Raw genomic sequence first — 14,806 nt, forward strand, 5'->3', positions numbered from 1 at the left:
TGTTTGCTGTCATACCCCCACGTGGATCCTCATGAAAACAGGGCAAGCTGCCATGCACCTATTTTAAGCAACGCTCTTGCGCATGGGCTGTAACTACTGAGTAATTCACGAACTGTGTGTTCTCACCCGAACCTACCCTGATGTGATGTATCTTGATACCCACAGCCTAAGTGCAACTATAAATGTAAACCCTATTTAGATCATTACTTCATTCAGAGAGGAAAAAAAAATATTATCTAAAATCATTTACTTGTGCAGAAGCTGAAATATTTACAGTTGGAGATGTCAAAGATAACTGCATCAAAAGAAGCAGCAGTGCAACTTCCTATTTCTCTTTCCTCACAGTTTCTACCTACTGCTACTTTCTACTCGCCTCAGTGAGATCAGAGAGATGAGTACACTCGAGTAGCTGGGTCTGCTCACTTCCACCTTGACTTTGCAGTGCAGCCTTAGGAAATTAAGGTGTAGCTGGAGGAATATTAAGTAGTTCACAGAGCTCTCAAAGTTATTGATTCTCAGAGTCATTTAAGCAAACCCTGTTTTCTTTGCATTAAAGCAACTGAGAGTGCACATAAAGTTACCACCTGTCAGCTGGAGGGCAGGAACTTCTAAAGCTACTGAAGTAGAAACTGCAAGTACTCATGTGATTAGCTACAACGCAAGAGCACTGAGTATGCTCACCCACCTAAAAAAGCACAGGAGAACTAGACCCCTGTCAGAAGTTACCTCACCAACTACTGCAAGCTTCTCAGATACTTCCGTGAAAAATATTTCAGTGTACTGTGTGGGAGAGCTGCTCAGCCATTCAGAGTATAGGAGTATTGGGGGGGTTCCAAATTTCCACGCTATGTCAGCTATCTTAGGCTGAATGCCTAGAAGATTTCAAATAAGCAGAAAAGAAGGTTAAGAGATGAAACCAACATATTAAAAATAAAAAGCAGACCAAACAATTAAATTTCATTTCTATATTTCATTAAAACCTACTTGAATACACTTTGAAACAAGAGTACAACAAAATAGAATATACTTCAAATGTTGAATATACAAACTATTATAGTTCATTCTGAACACTGGTACTTCCCTCTTTAACTAAAAAAAAATTTACAGGTTTAGAACTACCTGACAAAAGCTCATGCTGGGTGTGACCTTTCAAGTGACAGAGTAGAGCTGAAACTGAAATGTATGCACAGATGTCAAGGCTAAGTGAGAGACACAGGCATATTACAGCAAAAGGCCAAAAGCCTGCTGCCATTTTGTCCACAATTAAGAAATTTAGACAGACTTTAACTACCATACAAAATATGTTACATGTAATTCTATAACAATACTGTGCTAGGTACAAGATTCTTTAAAAATTTGTTTTTAATAAAAAAGCTTTACACAAACAAGCCATTAGCTTATTTCAAGAAAGATAACTGAAAATCAGTCTAAGGCTTTTGTTTTAAATCTGCTTAAGCTATGATACAAAAATCCCTCTAGGTTTCTGTCTTCTTTTAGAAGCTCTTAAATCTCCTCTTATATTTCACATTCTACAATACCTAGTAGCAGAGTTTTTCACATAGCACCAGTTGAGTACTGTGGGCACACAGTAGTGATTGCTGGTTTGCATATAAAACGCACCGAATTTGCCATTTTTAACAATGAGACCTTCCTCTCCCCCTGAAAGCTAAAAACCAAGGCAAACCTCTCACACAGCTCTTTTTTAGTGTTCCAGCTCTTAGTGTAACTTGATAACGTAGTGAACTGTTTGGTCCCTTTTCAGTTTCTCTATCATTCCTTCTCCATAGGTTCAGCCGTTTCCCAACTGGAAGAGGCAGTTTCTGTCAGCATAGCAATGTGGTTCAATTCCCACTGAAACACGGGAAAATATATATTTTTTTTTCCAGTAAGTCTTCAACATACGCGTGTTTATATAACAGTTCCAAACTTTCCTTTTCAACTTGGTGATCGCGTCCACTTCCCTCCCCCAATTATGTCAGTATAACCAAACGAGTAACAGTCTAGAAGTCCACGCAGCCTGTTCTTCATTTCTCGCACGTCATGATTCCTTCTGTTTTCACTGCTACAGGAAGGGCAATAGCTGAGGGCGTACTAACTACTACTACGTGGGTTACAGTCTTGCTTCCGTCTGCCGGCTTCTCTTCTTGTACAAGCTGCAGCGTTTTCACTTCCCGTTCCTGTTTTACAGCCGCTGTGTCTGATTTAACTTCTGGATTTTTTATAACCGCGCTAATGACCCTGGGAGGAGTCTGGCTAGATGCCTGCTGAGCAGGCACCGATAGTCTCATTACTGGTGTCCCGTGAGCTATAGACACTGGGGTTAGTGCTCTCACAGCCAGCGGGGTTCCAACGATGTTAATACTTCCCGACCCTGTCAGGCCCGTTTTCGTTTGTAACTGACACTGCGTGAGTTGCGTGGCGGGGATTGTAATGATTTTGGCAGGCTGCATTGTGATTTTGTCTCCGTTTTCAGCAGAGGTTGGCATCACAGTAGGGATTGTCTGGATTACTACCTTTGGAGTTGTCGCTGTTGTTGGGCTCGTGTTGGTTATTAGCGGCGACCCTGCGTTTACTGACTGTACTGCCACGGTTGAAATTTTCTGTCCCAGAGAGGTCATTACAACAGGCACTTGCATTGCCACTCGTACAGTCCTGCAAAATAAAGACATATGTTTAAGACAAAACACTGGGTAACACTAGTAGAGCTGAAAACAGAGATACACAGATCCAGAATGTGAAGGTTTTTAATAGGTTCTTAAAACCTTTTGTGCATCCATCATGTTTGGAAATTTAGCAGCATTCATCTCTCTCTTCACTTCCTCCTACGTCATTTTAAAATATGCCTGAGGGCAAGCACGTTGACAGTCAGCTCTGATCTCAAACAACTTTCATAGTATTTACCATATTCCATTGCTGCTTGCGAATCAGAAAACAATTCCAGCATTTATAGTGTAAAAACAAAACCTAAAAGACAGTTCCCCAGCCAAAAGACTCATTAGCAAATGGCAAGCCCAAGCCACGCAACACAAACCTGGGAGCTGTTGTTGCTGGGACAGTAGTAGTGGTAGTTGAGGGATGAGATGATGATGTATCATGCACTGGTGAGGCAATATTCACGACTCTGGTGACTGCTTTTTCTGTTCTGGTACAGGTTAACTGAGACGAATTTTTTCCTCCACGTGCAGACGTTGCTGCTTTTAAAAGGTTTTCCGCAGATAAAGACACTCTCTCCAATGACTTTTCATCTGTAGGCATTGACAAATCTTCATTGCAGGATTCATTTTTGTCATCATCTATGACAACTATATTTTTTGGCATCTCCTTAAACTGATAAACAAGCCTCTGTCCCTCAACTTTTGCCAGGATTCCTCTTTGATAGTAATATCTGCAAGAAAAGCACAATTTAGTAGTAGTACCATGGCAAATTTTAAAGAAAAGCTCATTCTGTGCTAACAGGAAAACATTCACAGCAATACCTAACATGTGAGAAGGTACAGAAAGAAGCTGGCAGACAATACTGACGTAATACCTGAAGGATCTAGCTAAAAAAAAAAAAGAATTGAAAAATGACTTTTTACACAAACTTCAGAGCTTAAATTGCAAGTTAACTGGTAACACAAAACGCAGTATGATCTGCAAGACTGCTGCTTTTTAAAGACAAGTCAGCAAGAGGACAAAAATCTTAAACTTTTCAGAATTTGCACTATTGCTATAGGTGAAATTATAGTAGCAAAGCTAAGCATATAGAAGATTTTACCTCAAAGCTCTCCCCATAGTCTCGTAGTTCATGTCAGGTTTGTTTTTGTGTTTTCCCCATAGTTTGGAGACGGCTTTGGAGTCCACAAGTTTAAAGATCCCCTTCTCTCGCTGAGTCCACTTAATGTACCGAGGACAAGTATTTTTGTCCTGGAGAAGGTCCAGGAGAAACTCCCATAAGTACGTTGTATTACCTATAATCAGAAAATACATGAATATGAGAAACCCACTTTTAAAGACAACCGAAAGTTCTCCATATATAGGTAACTCTGAATGGCCTGAACTGCAAGCGAATGCTACGCAGAGAATAGTATGTAATGCAACCTGCAAGAGTTCATTCAGTCTGTTTAGTAAAGCTTCCATAAATATTTACATTCTGAAAGGAGCTAATCCAAGTGAGCTGCTATATAAGCACAGGAACCTCTTCAATTCAGCACACATTCTTAGTTCCTGAGGAAAAAAAAAAAAGTGTGAGAGTGCTCCAAGTCACTAGAACCTACAGCTGCTCAACACAGGGGAAGAGAGCTCGTAATTTTCTTCTATTTTCTTAAGCAGGGAATGGAAATACCAGTGCATTTTATGATGCTGAAGGACGGAAGGGAAGATATAAATCAATCTATTTTTAAAGGCGTACAACCTTCAATAATAAAACATCTCAAACTGCGATAGGGCCATAACCTCCTGCCCAGGATCTTCCTGCTTTCTTGTGCGGGACTTCAGCACCAAAGGAGCTCTCACAACTGTTGCTGACAGCCCCACATCCTGACCCAAATCTACCCCACAGAGTGACCAATGCTCTGCTAGGTGCAAAGCCTGTCCCACTACTCCCCACAAGTATTCACAGGGCTGAAATGCCACGGACCTTTCAGTAATTTGGGGGGTACAGAAGGAAGTCAGCCTACAGAAGAAGAAACAAACAGACTTCTGAAGTATTATAGGGCTGTACAATTTTCACTAGAGAAGCCCCAAAACAGGGTTCAGGATGATGACTATCAGAATGGCATAAAACATAATATGGGGGTTGTCTGGACACTGACTATACCAATTACACCTAGGAAAAGGGGTGGGGGGAGAAAAAACAAAAAACAAAACAAAAACACCACACAGATCACATTCCTATTTCACATTCCTATTTGGAGAAGGCTGCTGAAACAATCCAGAGTTACAAGAACAACCACCTCAGAATGGTAATCCCAATTCTCTCCATCATGCTTCCAAACCCCAGCAGGTGCCACAGGCCAAAAATAAACACATTAAAGTATTTTTGTGTGTGTGTGCAAAAGGTCAATAACACCTGAAATTTAGTGGCCCAGCATAGCATTTGTTATGCCATGCTGAAGACAACTAAATATGCACTAAGATGGGTTAAGGACCACTGTTGCAGACTCCAAGTAATTAGGTGTCTTTGAAAGACCTCAAAGGAGAAAAAAACTATAATTTTCATCTTCTGGATGACCACCTCAGAGACGGACAATAAATGTATTTTATTAAGTTCTCCAATAAACAGCAAGTACTGAGTCAAGAGCTATCAAAATCCAGCTTCTGCTGTCAATTTCAGAGAAATCCCAATAGGATCTATATAAGAAAAAGAATCAAGAAGAAAACTCCAGAATCCTGGAAACATCCCAGATAAACTTAATGCTCTATTTTAGGTACAGGAAGGGTAATTTTGACAAACTGCATATAACAAATGACCAGTAAGCTCTCACACCAGGAAGACTTTTACTAGCGAAAACGTAATAACTTGCAGCATATTCCTTGGAATTAATCCTTTATTCTCCCCCTTTTAGCTCCTCAGAAACAGAGTTCCTGGGTTCACCAACAAATCCTGTAGGAGTCTGCAATAGATTCTTTGCAGAAACAAAAGTGGGCCACAGCATTAGGAAGCAAACATGAACTTCAAGAGAAATCATTCCCTGAAGTGCCTAATTTTTCTGCTGGAACAGTGCTGCTGACTCAACAGTTTTTTTTCTTTTCCCTCATACTCGTTACTGACCTAAGTAATTTCTTTCCACAGGAAGGCTGTGGGATAGTTACACTACCCAGAAGCACTCTGCTATGCCAGTAAGTTCCAGCAATACCACAGGCATCCTGCTCTGCCAACTGTAGCTGCAATGCATTTAACACAAAAGCTAATTTTAGAAATGTTTAATTTTGAATCATTTTTTAAACCCTTTTTCCCTAGAACGATTACTTCCCTAATACTAGGGATCCAAGCCTACAGACCCCTGAGGAAGAGGAAGACATGGCTGTAGAACATATAATCTGAGCAAGTTTACATTTGGGCCACTCTTAAGCATCTGGAAGCCCAGCCTGGTAGAAGTGAACGTGTACTGCACGTGGCTAGGGAGAGAGAAGTCTCCTGTAAGAGCATGCAGTTCTCACCTCCACTCCTACGAGGTCCCCGGCTCACCAATACTAGAAGCAGGCACTGAGCCAGACACGATCATTACCTGTCTGCCTTAGCTTCATATGGAGCAGATTTTGCACAATGAAAGACATTTTTGTGGCTGGCTGATCATTACAACTGCCAGCTATTTAAGAACGTCAGCCACAGTCTCGAAATAGAAGGATTAATAGCCAGAAAGTATGCGACTAACACAAGGCATCGTGTGCAGTGACAAACTGTCACATTCGTACCAGCATCTACGAGGGGAGGCCCAAGGCCTGTTTTGCTTCCTCCAATGGAAGGAAAAATCTCCTGCAGCTTTATGCTAGCTACTCCACTTAAAGAGTATTTAAGCAAAGGAAAAAACAAAGTAAGAGAAGAGAAATTAGACCTAAACTGCCAATCCTGTAAGTGAAGACAAATAATAGTACTTTTATGCCACTGAATAAATAAATAGTCTTCAGTTCTTCCTGTATAATAAAGTGAAGGGGGCAATTAAATCATATTTACAGCTGCCTCACTTTGCACCACAGAGCATCAGGAACGCACAGGAAGGAGTGCCTACAGACAACGAGAGATCCCCTTTCCCCTTTCCAACTGTGCACAACCAGCTGTCCTCCTCCTCCTCGATTTAACTCTGTTGACAGTAAACAGCGCTAGGAATAATTCCTGGGCTTTCCTAAAACATGCTACATGTAAAATAGCCTACATTTGCAAGCCATTTTTTTTTAAATAAATAGTAAAAAAAAAAAAAAAAAAAGTAACAAACTATTTTGCAGGACATCAAGTTATCCTACATTAAGAAAGCAAATGTATTTTATGCCAGCTCTAGAGTAAAATGAGAATGGAATAAGAACAACACATATTACAACGGTCCACAGAAATTTATCAAAAAGTAGTCACATCTCGCACTTCATAAAACAGAACAGCTAGAGAAAGAAATCACCAGTAGAGACAAAGACTGGACTGGACAGAAACACAGGCCTCCTTTCTCAAAGTAATTTGTGCAGCAAACTAGGAACCAAGCAGTTCACAAGTACTCCACAAATAACAGAAAGTTCTAATAGCAAAATCAGAATTACAAAGAAGGCTTTAAGAACACTAAAAACAAAATATGAAAATAAAAATCAAAGTATGTACTTTTAGGCACAGCAAATGTAAGGATCTGTGCCCTTCATTCAGGTCCGCTGCTACAGCCAAGACCAAAGCCAACAACAGTGGGCAATGCAGAAGTTGAACTACTTTCTGTACTGGTTTTCATGAGCTAGTGTCCGTTCTTCCTTAGCTCACAAGCATGACAACTCAGAAGCTGTACCCAGATAAGGAATTATGTGAACAGCAGAGATCGTGCTCTCAAAGAAATCTCTATCTAATCTATATCCATCTATATATCACCCATATTGACAGCTGCACAGTCCTTCAGCTAGCACGCTGCTTCTGAAAACCACTAAAATCTGTCTGCTGCAGCAAAATCTCAAAGCAGCGTTTAGTGGGAACCAGATCCATCTTCTTCAGCCAGGGTAAGAGCTGATGCACTGTACTGCAACTGAGAGGTAACCTGTGAGCAGGTGCACCAGCCTGTCTGACCGCTGGGCAAAGAGCCAGGGCTTGCATACCACAAAATGACTGTTTGTCATGAAAAACATAAAAAACACGTGTCCCTTCTACACTAAACCCCTCACTCAAGCAGCAGAGAAACAGCATCATTTGTTTTTCCCCTTAAGCCAATCCGAATCTATTAGTCAAGCAACATATTCCCAGCTGAAGTTTGTGAATCAATTAAGAACACATTTCCAACCCTCAGCATTACAAAGGCCCATTAGCTGCTTCTGCTGGAGAACAAGCCTTTCAGTGGCAGCTTAACAAATTACGTGCCTAGCAACAAGGCAACGCAAACCACAAAAGACAGCACGAGGCAATAAACGCAAAGCAAATGAAAATTCACAAAGCCTATTAACTGCACAGTGTACTAGGGCTTTTATAAAACAGTTGCGCACAGCCTTGTGCTACATCTTGTACAAACAGCTTCAGAGACATCAAATGAAGTTAAAACTCTAACAAAGTCAGTGCAAACTCAGTCAGCGAACATTTCAAGATCTCTGCTTTCCCTGTGACATTCAATACTTATAAACTTCATGATCCTAAAGACTTAATAAATGGAAAACTGTACCTTTGCCTTCTCTAGGCTTCTTCTTGATACCTAGATCTGGAGAGCCATCTGAAATAGCCGACTGTTGGGTCTTCGGTTTACGGCCAGCTGCACACAAGACACAGAAAAAAAAGATTGATCATATGCAGAATAAAACTATTTTATAGTTTGACTCTGCTAAAAAAGCAGTTTGTGCATTTTTTATGCTATTTCCTTGCTACAGGTATGTACAAATTTACATTCTTAGATTACTAGTACTGCACATCCAATTTAATACAGTGTTTGCTTGCTTATTTCATAGGCAGCTTTAACTCAATTTCAGCTGCTGTAATGGCAGGTGAGCTATGCACCAAACATATGAAGTAAATCTTCAATGTACTTGCATGTTTTTAGTCCAGCGTCTGCTTTACTCTGAAACCTATTATTCCTCCTTCCTTCTGCTTTGTTTCTGAGGCTCTAGTGCGTGTGCTGACCAGAGCGTCAGTTTTCCTAAGAAATTTGTACAGCTGAAACCAGAAGCACTTCCTTCCACTTTGCATCTCTCCGTTAAAAGCTACAGACGAGCTTCTGCTCAGCGTGGGAGTTGTGCCGTGCAGGATTCGCATCCAGCAGAGCATTATGGCAGCGATGGCCCCCACGGCAGCCTCCCTGGTGCCAGGAGCTCTGGGCAGTGCTGGAGGCAGCTCTGGAGGCTTACCTGCACCCGTGCGAGGCTGCCCCAGCGCTCAGCAGGCTGGCAGGGCTCCCACACGCTGCCTCCTGCCCTCCGCACACCGCTCAGAGGCGGCTTAGCGGGGGACTCCTCAGCAGGCGGCAGGCTTAGAGCTGCCTGTGTTCCCTGTGCCAGGGAAATCCTCTCCCAGCGAGGCCTGTGGCTTCTTCATCCTTTTAGACTCCGGTGACCTTTTCACTCGAGGTAAACAGGCCCATGCAGGGAAGAGGATCCTACCTCAGGGCAGCAGACTGTAAACAGTGCAAGCTTCTGCCTTCAGTTCAAGGGAAGCAGCAGCAATTAACTCTCCTCCCTCAGGCACATGAGCATTAACTTTTGCTGATCAACAATATTCCTCACTAAACACTGACTTCAACAGGAATTAATTATGAAGACATAAGTTATAGCTCTATAACTACAGCTGAATGACCTTACACATGTAAGAGCTGGGATTTAGACCGCGTAACAGGAAGAAATACAAAATGCTGTTCAGAAAGTTTCTGAACTTTCTGAGCAGAACCCTGTAACTTCATCTGCTCAGTAATGACCATTCAAACAGACAATGAAAAATAAACAAGTGGTTTAAATCCAATGTACAGCTACAAAAAAGCAGTAATCATTTTCTTGCTTATGTCATTTACTGTTGTCTGCTACGCGCATGTGTTTTCACCAGATCTCAAACTTGCAGATCTCAGGTTTATACCACTTTATCATGACATGGCTTTTTTTTTTTTTTTCCTGAACTAGAAGCAAATCTTAGCACGTCTGTGTCTGGAAGCCCTAATAAAAAAAAGCATTTCTGTGGCTAAGTGAATTATACTGGTGCCTGTAAGAAAACTGCTAGTCCAGAGAGAAACCTTATCAGGTGCCAACCCTTCAGAGCAACCCCATTTGGCAGCTGAATGCTCAGACCTCATTTACTGTTATGATCAGTGTCTTCTCCAAGCCGTACCAATCAGACTAATAAGGAATTTATCTTGCCAGGAAGATCTTGTACTGACTTTGTAAACTAATTTATGTTTTTTCCCTGCTATTTCATTGGAAGATCGCCGAGACCACCTGCTCTCCAAATATATCTGTATTTCAGAGAAACAACATTTACCCACTCAAGTCCACTTTTAATCCTTCTTCACCCTTCCTTCACTCTGTAAGCCTCAAAAAACAGTGAGCAGTTAAATAGGAAAAGACATTCTCTTCATGGCTTGGTGAAACATATTTTCTTGCTACTTCCTGTTGCTCTCACAGCCTTATTCTCTAAGAATTCACATTGCAGACTTCAATCAATCTTAATAAATGATCAGAGAAATCAGATAATCTAACCTACCTACACCCCTATCGACTGCATCATCCGAGGCTGTGCACGTAAGAAATAAATTTTGAGATTGCTGCTCAGAAGAGCCATACACACCTTTTTTCTTTTTCATCGGTTCATGGATATCAGGGGATGTTGGAACAGGAGACGCATCCATTGGTTCAGACTCCTCCGTTGATACCTCCACCACAGTTTCTGTGATTACATCAGGCCTCATGGCCGCATGGATAAATTCTGGGGTTGACACACAAGGAGGGACAAAAACTTCCACTGTGAAGACAGACCAAAAAAAAAAAAAAAAAAAAAAAAAAGAGCATCCAATGAAGTTTCTACCCAATTATTTTAATGTATCTGTAAATGTAGAATAGTATTGCAAGATGTAGAATAGTATTGCAAGATGTAGAATAGTATTGCAAGATTCAATTCCAACAAACTATCATGTAGAAAATCAATCCCCAAAACATGCACACCTGTGAGTACTGTTAGGCATAGGCAAAGTATTATCAGAGAAATAGCGTTTAGAACTAAAGTCAGCTTTAAACAAAACAAATTAGAAAATCTCTCACCCTTGGTGAACTAAGGACTGGACCTGACTGCATCCCAATCTCCATTTCCTATTCTGTAGCTTTGTGGTTTCAGTTTAACCATTATTTCATCCAACATAGATTAAATAACTTTGGAAGGAACATCAAGCTAAAGGAATCATTTTTTTTTTTAAACTGGTAACACTTTGAAACATACTTTATTCAGTCTTTCTAAAATAGAGGAACAGATGAAAATAGGCTTCCCTTAAATTAACTCTATTTTAGCCACATAAAATATGGCCACAGAACCACAGAATGGCTGAGGTCGGAAGGGACCTCTGAGGCCACCTGGTCCAACCCCCTGCTCAAGCAGGGACACCCAGAGCCAAGCGCCCAGGCCCACGTCCAGGCAGCTTTTGAAGATCTCCAAGGAGGGAGGCTCCACAACCTCTCTAGGCAGCCTGTGCCAGTGCTCTGTCACCCACATGTCAGAGAAGCGTTTCCTGATGTTCAGATGGAAAAGTTCATTTTAAGCGTGTCACTATTCGAGTATCTATACCCAACAACTTATCTCAGGTGAATGGTACCACCTGGAAGTATGCTTGTTACAGGATGGAAAAATTGTGGAAAAACTCAAATCACCAGCACTGAAACGAGCAAGAAAATGTTTTAAACAGTATATAGGTCTCTACAGAAGCCGGTTTCCCAACTTGATTGTTTTACTAACAGGTGGGAAAAATAAAGCCCTCCCTGAGCAGGACCTGTGGCTGACATACCAGGACTCCTGGCATCTCTCAGGCAGGTAGGAGACTCCATATGAAGCAAGGCCTCTGCGGCTTCAATTGTCTTATCTGTGCAGTGTACATTGCTTCCATGAACTGATGCTTCCACTGTAAAAAGGAAAAAAAAGAAAGTGTAATGACACCAGAGTACTCACAGCAGCCTACAGGTATCGCTGTACAGCAATGCTATTCAGTCTTAACCATGTAGATCCACAAATTGCCAGGTGTCTTTGCACCTTGCTGCCAACAGAAATGTTCAGGGAAGACACGAGACAAGTAACTGACAAGAAGCACCACTACCGGCACTTCTTAGCTGAGATTTCTGGTTCACAGCCAACTCCCCATATCTATCAGGAGTTCAGGAGCTTGCAGCAGCAAACTTTTGGGATTTGCTTTCCACCTCTGATTTAACCAGAATACACCAGATTGTACTAAAGATGGTTGCACACTGGCACAGCAGAGGAAGAAAGGAATCCCATCTCCAGCTACTAGCCCATTACAATATAAAGGTCACCTCTCTCCTGATTTTCAGTCTATCTGAACAAAAAACATACATATAAATACACAATGAGCTTGCAAAACAGTTATATCCAGTTTGGGGTCCTGCTGTTAAGAATATCTGTGAGTTGGGCTTAGCAGGGTTAAAAAAAAAAAAAAAAAAAAGCATTCAAAGACTATGAGTGTGTTTTTTTAAGCAATAGGGGAAAAGGGTAAAAGTCTCTTTTTTCAAGTTCAGAAAGTTTCTGAAAGCTAAGCAATCAATCAAAGCTAATTTGAAGTAACTTGGAGAGAGCCCATTGAAACTCCGATGCGGCGCAGACGGCTGGAGCTGGGCACAAGGAAAATGAAGAGGCTTCGCAGGGGGCTCCGATCCCCGTCGGGCCAGCTCCTCACCTCGGGGCAGTGTGAGGAAGCAGGACCCCGAAGGCACCTGGCACGGGGTGCTGCAGCCCAAGGTATGCGTCCCGCTGCTGCCCCGCTGCGTTACCAAGCCTTGTAAGGCAATCTGCCTGCCGCTGCCGGGCTGCTCTATCTTTAGCCGAGCAGGGTCACCTATCTCCAGCCCGGAGAGGGAAAGGGGATTCGGCACTGGCTCTGCACGACAGCTCCAGGGCTCCTATCCCGTTACCGAAAGTGTCCGAGAAGCAACTGGCGGCTGTTCAGGGGAAGCAGGGCCACGCTCCTGGCATGGCTTCTGCCTTCGGAAAGCGCTAGAGACACACAGAGATTTGTGCAGGCACATGTGGGGAAAAGACCCAGCATATCCCACTTTAAAAGCAAAAGTGGAAAACCCACGAGCCAGCAGAACACGCACATAACGGGACCAAAACCTGGAGGAGACCTAAATGCAAAATCCCAGGTGAAGGAAAGGTCTGAACCATCCCAGCCGCCCACCGAGGCTTCTGCCACAGCCCTGTCCCCAAGCTATTTAGGGGGCTTTATCTTTTGGAACAGCAGACGCCTGATAAGGCTGAGCTTCAACAACAAAAGCCTACCCTGAGGGCACGGCAAACCCTGCCAACAGAAAGGGTCGGTATTACCCACACTGATCCATGGGCACGGCAGCCTGCTCCTGAGCCCTTTCCCTGCAGGTCCTGGGTGCTCTCAGTGTCTCTCTCCCAGGATACAGCTGAGGGGTGTCCCGGGCCAGGCGCTGAGCACCTGCAGGAAGCCCTCAGCCTGCAGGTTTCTTTCTGAGGTGGTGGGGTCTCACACGAACGGGTGACTTGGTTCCCCCTCACCTGCCGGACAACGCTTTGCCCTGGCCTTCAGAGCCCAGCAGTTACACCTGTATCAGTGCCACCCCAACACCAAAACCAGGAACTCCCAGTCAGCGTTTAGACTATTATTAATCTGCAGCATGGAAAAAATGATTTAAAGCAGGTCGACAAAGCTTTTCCATCACCCTCTCCCCCAGCAAGAATTTCTATTTCTGTTCCTGCTGGTTACCGCGGGGGTAAGGGGCAGCCTGGGTGCCAGCTCCGGGTGCTGAACCCGCCGGGCTTCACACAGCTGCCACGTCTCAGCAGCAAGGCAGAGCGCTGAATCGGCTTCCCCAGGCCATCCATTCCTAACTGCTTACAGGCATCCCAGGTTTTTCTGCTTTTGCCCAAAGCTGCAAGGTATTTCCTGCAGGTAACGCCTGTGAGCTGCACCACGAGGTGCTTGGCACAGAGCAGGAACAAGGCGATAAAGGTAGCTTAAATCCATTTTTGTACTTTTCCAGTATTATGCCAACCTGATTAGGGGCTAGACCGTGAGGAAAGGAGATGCAAGCCCCCCAGCATCAGGGACCAAGGCTGCAATTGCACAGCGAGAAAGCCAGGGAGCAAAGGAGCCAGCCCACCTTTGCCCTCAGTAGCCATCCCATTTCCAATAGAAAGAGCACTACCTGGCTGTCAGAAGCCTCTGATATTAGAAATTATAAACTTCACAGATGTTTTCTCAACAGAAGCTACCCAGGTCTACGTGGAAATTGCCATCTAACAAATACCAAGCAAAAAATAGCAACGCTGCTGCCTGTGGCTGAACAGAGCACACGCTGCCTGCCTGTCATGGCAGTTAAACTAATGCCGCCAAAAGACATCTCTGAAAACACCTAATAAAATAAGCACCACCATCACGTCTGAAGTCTTCTGAGCTTGCCAGCTTCTCCTTTAGCCAGCCCAGGGCTTGGGGCTCAGAAGCACTTGTCTCCCCAGGGAGTTTTCTGACAGTTTTTAGGTGTGATGAGGCAACGTCACTGCACCAACACACCTGGAAATGCTCCGTGTCACATATCAGCGCAAATCACATCTCAATGCAAGCTTTACATAAAGTACCTTTTTGCCACTCTAGAAAGTGTCTAATTAATAGATGGGAGCGAGTCCAAGTACTCCATCAGGAGGTAAAAAATAGAGCTAGAAAAGAAGAACCAAGGATGAAGTGAGGGCACAGGTTCACAGAGAGTGGATGGGACAAGCAGAAGCCGGGAGGCTGTTCCTGAAGAGGACCAGATAAAGCATGCTCGACCAAATGACATGTGCCACAAGGCTTGGTAGCACTTCTCGTGAGAAGGATGGGGGAGAAAAGCAACCTAGAGCAGCAGGGTTCCTCAGTAAAGCGCCAACTTTGATGAAGAGGCACCAGCACGGAAAACCACTGGTGGTTATTTACCGTGCGGTACCTTTCAAGCTGCTGTA

At 43.3% G+C, this 14,806-nt stretch overlaps 1 protein-coding gene across 5 annotated transcripts in view; it reads right to left on the reverse strand.

The window, feature by feature from the left end:
* Window positions 1–950: 950 nt before the first annotated feature.
* ELF2 (E74 like ETS transcription factor 2) overlaps window positions 951–14,806 on the reverse strand; it is a 38,293-nt gene continuing 24,437 nt past the window's right edge. For all 5 annotated transcript variants that reach the window (XM_084517396.1, XM_084517395.1, XM_084517399.1 and 2 more), the window contains 6 exons: window positions 11,619–11,732; window positions 10,415–10,588; window positions 8,316–8,402; window positions 3,758–3,950; window positions 3,032–3,385; window positions 951–2,652 (listed from right to left, as the gene is read on the reverse strand). In XM_084517396.1, coding sequence (XP_084373522.1) covers window positions 2,025–2,652; window positions 3,032–3,385; window positions 3,758–3,950; window positions 8,316–8,402; window positions 10,415–10,588; window positions 11,619–11,732 — 1,550 coding nt within the window. In that variant the 3' untranslated portion in view covers window positions 951–2,024. The remainder of the gene's footprint in view (window positions 2,653–3,031; window positions 3,386–3,757; window positions 3,951–8,315; window positions 8,403–10,414; window positions 10,589–11,618; window positions 11,733–14,806) is intronic.

Source organism: Aythya ferina (assembly GCF_964211825.1).
Source record: "Aythya ferina genome assembly, chromosome: 4".
Classification (NCBI taxonomy): Eukaryota; Metazoa; Chordata; class Aves; order Anseriformes; family Anatidae; genus Aythya; species Aythya ferina.